Source organism: Limulus polyphemus, unplaced genomic scaffold (genome assembly GCF_000517525.1).
Source record: "Limulus polyphemus unplaced genomic scaffold, Limulus_polyphemus-2.1.2 Scaffold3448, whole genome shotgun sequence".
Taxonomy (NCBI): Eukaryota; Metazoa; Arthropoda; class Merostomata; order Xiphosura; family Limulidae; genus Limulus; species Limulus polyphemus.
Genome location: NW_013669058.1, coordinates 39984 through 46269, shown reverse-complemented (window position 1 = coordinate 46269; position 6286 = coordinate 39984). Strand labels below are relative to the sequence as shown.

Below are 6286 nucleotides of genomic sequence, written 5' to 3'. Positions count from 1 at the left end.
ATGAAGATATTCAATTCAAATAAATTTATTCGACATGATACAATAAAATTATGCATGTATATAATACTGACATGAAAAAAAAGAAAAAGAAATGTATATATAAACCTCTTTATATTAATTCCCCCCCCCCCACCCCCAGTGGCACAGCGGTATGTCTGAGGACTTACAGTGCTAGAAACCTGTGGCGAGCAGAGCACAGATAGCCCATTGTGTAGCTTTGTGCTTAATTACAAACAAACGAAAGAGTTACTCCGAATTAATTTTTTCTGTTCATGCTTCTATATTTGAAATATTTCTTTCAATCAGTTGATGGAGCTAGTCCAATTTTTTTGTGCAATTCCCTCACAAAAGCCCCTCAGTGGCACAGCGATATGTCTGCGGACTTATAACGCTAGAATCTGGGTTTCGATACGCGTGGTGGGCAGAGAACAGATAGCCCATTGTGTAGCTTTGTGATTAACTTCAAACAACGAACCAACCAACCCTCATAAAAATGAAAATTATTTATTCTTAAGTTTTTTCAGTTGACCATTCAACATGTGGATCGATGTTGATATTAGTAATAAATTGTAAAAATTGATAATTTTTGTGTAATGTACTCTTAAAAATAAGCATTTTGATATATACATTTGGCTATTGTATATATATAAATTCATTTTAAAATTGCCATCTTATAGGAAAATTATATCTATGATAGTGCATGAAGCAAACAACTAGTTTTAATGTGTTCTGTAAGTAAGTTAGTTATACTGTATTGTGTCTTTAATATTACTGTCATTAAATGTATTTGTTATAATGTTAAAGATATAGATATATATTTGTTCTTATCGTTTTCCCTTTTTTAGAGTTATATATTTATAACAATTATTTTGTATTTCTAGCTTATTATATAGAATTAGGACTAATCTAAATCTTCTAAACTGGCTGAACCCTATATGATAATATTAGAATTATGAGTGAAAATGTTGTTAATAATGAGGGTACCCACTGATAAAACAGTACAATCTAACCAAGTAAGAACATGAGAGATGTATATTCAATCAATTATATTCATTAGTTTGGTTAACTTTTAGTTCTGATCTGTTTAGGTATCTTACTTTGATCAGAGTTTGATGTTAATCCAAACAGAAAAAACTTGAAAGTTTAAAAAAAATATTAATTGCTATTCAAGAAGGAAAATTAAATGTTTTTTAAGATTTTGAGCGTAAGATATTTTGTGTAGTAGTGTGAGCATTGAAACTTCTAGTATATGTTCTTGTGATTAAGTCTGAACACATGTTAAGAATAAGAAACAAAAGGATTCTGAGTATGAATGAGGCTTAGTGAATTATTTTTCAGATCAAAAGAAAATTGTCAAATATATTGAATAATTATTGCTATCAGAATTCTGCTGTGCCTTTTTTTCAGCAAATTGTTATTATTCACAAATATATGATTTTTATTAATGTTTTATTTCATCACATATTCATATCTTCTAAGCTTGAATTCTGAAGACTTATTTCAGATGGAGAATACATATTTATTGACCAGAATATCAAACTAGCTAAATATGCTCCAAAAGGATGGAGAAATCAAGCAGGATCGGTAAGTAATCTGTCATACACCTTGGAAGTTCTTATTTGTAATAAATCAGGTACAAAATATTCTACGGGTGCTTAAGTTTTGATTTAGTAGCTGTATCAAGCATTTCTGTTAAAGAAAACTAAAAGAACTTAGTAAATATACAAGAAGAATTTGAGGGAAATTGATTGAGGTGTTTAAGATTGTTAATGGAATTAATAGTGTTGATGCATAATCTTTTTTCTTACTTAACAGTGAGAATAGTAGGACTAGGGGACACAAATATAAATCTTGGCAGGGTAGGAGTTATTTTCTGCTTAAACAGCTTTATTTTTATAATATGGTGGTTGGCCTGTCGATTGGGTTCTTTCATATGTGATAGATGCAGTTAATTTGAATAATAAGGGCTAGCTTTGAGTGTTTTATTTTAGGCTTAGTAAAGGGTCTCTTGTTGCCCCTAACTTATATATCTATGTATAGATATTTGTATGTATGTATATTTTCAGGTATTGTTAAACCAACCAGGCTTAATGTGCACTGTACTGTAAAAAAGATAGATACCTTGTTTTTTTTTAACATATTTGTCTAAACATATCATGAACCACAATAGTGGTTTATAATCGGGATTGCAAGGTATTGCACGAAACCCTAATAGATTGTTCGAGCAAAAAGCACCTTAACCAGTAAAGATGAACTTCAAACAACACTTTAAAACCTTTACTGTTGATTTCTAAGGCTGTATGCATATATAAATGCACAATAAAAAGCACGCATGTTAGACTTGCAAGGAAGAGAAAATCTGCTCAGATCGACCCGTTTATAATTCTTCTTATTATTGTTATTATTTTTCACTTACCAACCTGCGACAAAAACGGTTTGGTGTATTGCACTCAAACCTTTTGTAGAATACTAAATAAGGTACTGTGAAGGTTGTAGGGCTATTGAAAAGTAGATTTGTTTCTTCTATATTTTACATAAGCTAAAAAACATCATAATATTAATGTAAACGATGTCATCATTACCCCTTGTAGCTAGTCTTTTTACAGGTGTGTGGTATTCCTTTAAAAAGCTTAAGTACAGGGTGAAACAAGAATTACCAGCCAGTAACAGATGAACATTTGATGACTGTAACATGTAGATATTCAATGCTTTGTACACTATACAATCAGTGTTTTTAGGGAGCCAACCTCTAAATTATGCATGAAATGAAGGAGTAAAAAAAATCAATACACAGAATATTAAATTTTATTACACACATTTGTAAAATAATTACTTTATAAGACAAAAAAGTGTGTTTAAAGCGATGTTTTAGAGGTATATGTTTTATTTAAAAAGGTTTCTTTTCTACTGGTAAAATTTTATATGAGCTTACTGTGGGGATTTGTTTTAGTCTGTAGACATATATTTACCCATTGTTATGCATTATATATAGAGAATTTAGTTACACAGAAACTATAAATGCTAACTATATCCTCAAATAAATCTCCATGATATTCTCCAGCTGCAGCTTAACATTTTACATCTCGAACTAATGTGATCAAATAGTCAATAATTACAGTAAATCATCATGAACTGTATCAGCTAGTTACTAGCTATGTTTATTATTGTTACAATGTATAAAGTTAGCTATCATAGCAAGTAATCCTTTGCCCATAGTTGAGCATAAAAAAAGCCAGCAAACAAGATAAGTAAAAAATTATGAATTTACAAACCTGCAAATAGAGATCGTAAAAAAAGTAAGGAAAGAAAGTTGGAGATACTGTAGACATTATTTACTCAAACTACAAACCCCTAGTTTGATTCCACCAAATGTAATTCTAGGTTACAGCATGGAGCTAAAATAGGGGATTGTAGTTTGAGTAAATAATGTCTAGATTATCTCCAGTCTTGTTTCTTACTTTTTTATTACGATCCCTGTTTGAAGGTTTGTAAATTCCCAATTTTTTACTTATCTTGTTTAAACAAAATTTCCAAAAGAATTTTCTGGATACTTTAATATGGCACAGAAAATAAGTGTGGCATTTTTACTAGCCGAATATGGATTCTTTTTTTTTTTTAAAGACAAACAAGAATATCCTCTTTCCACAAACTTTTAATACCACAAAGTGTAGAATTTCCTCATTTGTCACATGACACTCGCACACGAGTTCTCCAAGTTATTAACACGCAGACAAATAGCTCTTGCATTTAAAATGTTTTGTAATTGCACCTGGATATATATACCTGTGCTTTATAATTATAAAGAGCAGTGTTTAAAATGATTTATTGTATTCCAAGTTTTCTTTTTCTACAGTACAGTAAATGTCAACTTAGAACACGTTAACTAAAATATCTAGTGAAATAGATAAGTTTTGGAGAAATTAATTTTTTAAATGAAAGTTTTGTTAAAAAAAAAGAAGGGAATAGTTTATAAATTCATACACATACACACGTGTTTGTACTTACACAGTATTTATATATATATATATATTTTATGTTTCATTATATATATGATGCTACATACCCGTGATGATCTGTTGTATATTTTCTCACCTAGGGAGTTGATGCTACAGGAGTACCATACCTCACACTTTATTTACTTGTCCAGTTTTATGTTGATAGTCACTTGCTCATCAGGTAAGAAGTACAGTTTTGAGAAAGTTCGTTAAACATATTTCCCAGGTAAACTTATATGCCTAAGATATACAAGTTTTAAAATGCATTTGATGGTACGTTGTCTTATTAGTTTCATAAATCTATCGAACTGCTACATTTTTTCAGTTTCATGTATGGTTGTGCTTTTGAAACTCTTTAACTTGATAATTTTCTAAAATGATTACTATTGTAAATTACTTTACAGTTTTAGTAAATAAAAATATTTTCATAACAGAGATGTTGACATCTCCACAGTGTTTTATAGCTGACATTGACAATATTTATATTGTTATACCATTTTTAGTGCATCTATGTCTGTTAAAAGATTGTCGTATGCCATTTATATTTTCTTTTACAATTGGTACTTGAAACTGTTGGTACTTGGTAAAACTCCATAATTACAGAATTGAGGAAAAACAAGACAACTGTAGGTTTATTCATCACCATGGTTTCATCAGTAAAGGTCTTTGTGGTGAAACCATGGTCGAAAATATGTGATGTACTTGTGAAACGTACAGTTTTTTTGTTTTACCTCAATTCTATATTTTCTTTTCGTTAGAAAAGTTAATAAAATCAGTGTTTATTTATGAATTCAGTGACAAAATTGCCCGACACCACTACTACCTCCAGTTACGTGAAAATGTGATAAAGTATCGTCATTCTCTGTCTGACGACAGAGCCTTCATTCTTGCAGCATATGCATTACAGGCAGATGTTGGAAACCTGAACAAAGGGAAGCATCATGGCAAATATTTTGAACCATCTGTTTACTTCCCTTCGTGGGTATGTTATACATTTTGTGATGTTATATGACCTGTTCATTACTGATATGAACTGTATTCTAACAGTAAACACAATCAGATATGAAACTATATAACTCAAGTGGCTTTTGATAGTGCTCGGGTTATATGGTTTCGTATCTGAAATTGATTTCTTGAATCTACATGTTTTGCAAACATTAACGTAGTACAACCTGATGAACAAATTTAAAGAAATGGTGTAACATAACTGGAACTCATCTATTAATACCTTTTTAAGAGGTCATAATTGTCTCTTTATAGAATGTAACTTACAGAAATGCAGCCTACAATATACCCTGTGATCTTTTAGTCAAGGAACAAAATACTAAACACTGGGTTTGTAATGAATGTTACTCTTTATGAGAGTGAAAGACATTTTCAGGTTTATTCTCGGGCTGTCCAGCACATGTCAAACATTTAACTCCTTCAAATGGCATCTTCCTTTTTTTTATGTGATTTTTTTTCTAAAATATAATTTTAACTTTTTATGCCTTTAGTGATAAGTTTTTATCAGTGTCATAATATTACATAATGTTTTGGGACAACATGGGACCTATTGGTCCATCCTCTAAACTAAATTAAAATAATTTAAACATTTTTCTAGAGCTAGCTCTTATCATTCATAAACCTATCAAGCTTTTCCTTAAACTCGTTTAAATTTACTGCCTCTACCACATCCGAGGACAACCCATTCCAAAGGCCAACCACCCTGTTAGAAAAATAAAACTATCTTAGCTGAAGATGACTCCTACCTTGTCAAAATTTATATTTGTGTCCATTAGTTCTACTATTCTCACTGTTAAGTATGAAAAAAGATGATACATCAACACTATCAATTCCCTTTACAATCTTAAACACTTCAATCAGATCCACCCTAACTCTTCTTTTTTTCAAGAGAAAACAATTTGAGAGATTTCAGCCTCTCCTCGTATGACACGCCCTCCATCCTAGGCACCATTCTAGTAATCCTTACCTGAACCCTTTCCAACAATTCAATGTCCTTTCTAAACTAAGGAGCCCAAGACTGAACACAATCCCCCAAATGTGGCCTAACCAGTGGCCTGTACAATGAAAATATAACATCTTTAGACTTGTAATCAATATTTCTGTAGATACAGCCTAAAATCCTACTTGCCCTACCACTAGCAACAGCACACTGCTTGGACCGCTTTATTAAGAGATTGATCGACTATTACACCAAGATCCCTTTTTTTTCTGACACTATTAAGGTTATTCCCATCCCAATTATACTTATAATTCAAATTGTGATACCCCACATACATTATCTTGCA

At 31.1% G+C, this 6286-nt stretch overlaps 1 protein-coding gene across 6 annotated transcripts in view; it reads left to right on the top strand.

Annotated features, from left to right (window-relative positions):
- LOC106469365 (protein expanded-like) overlaps positions 1–6286 on the top strand; it is a 57280-nt gene that overhangs the window by 34557 nt on the left and 16437 nt on the right. For all 6 annotated transcript variants that reach the window (XM_022397868.1, XM_022397866.1, XM_022397865.1 and 3 more), the window contains 3 exons: positions 1505–1584; positions 4097–4176; positions 4791–4977. In XM_022397868.1, the coding sequence (XP_022253576.1) occupies positions 1505–1584; positions 4097–4176; positions 4791–4977 (347 nt within the window). The remainder of the gene's footprint in view (positions 1–1504; positions 1585–4096; positions 4177–4790; positions 4978–6286) is intronic.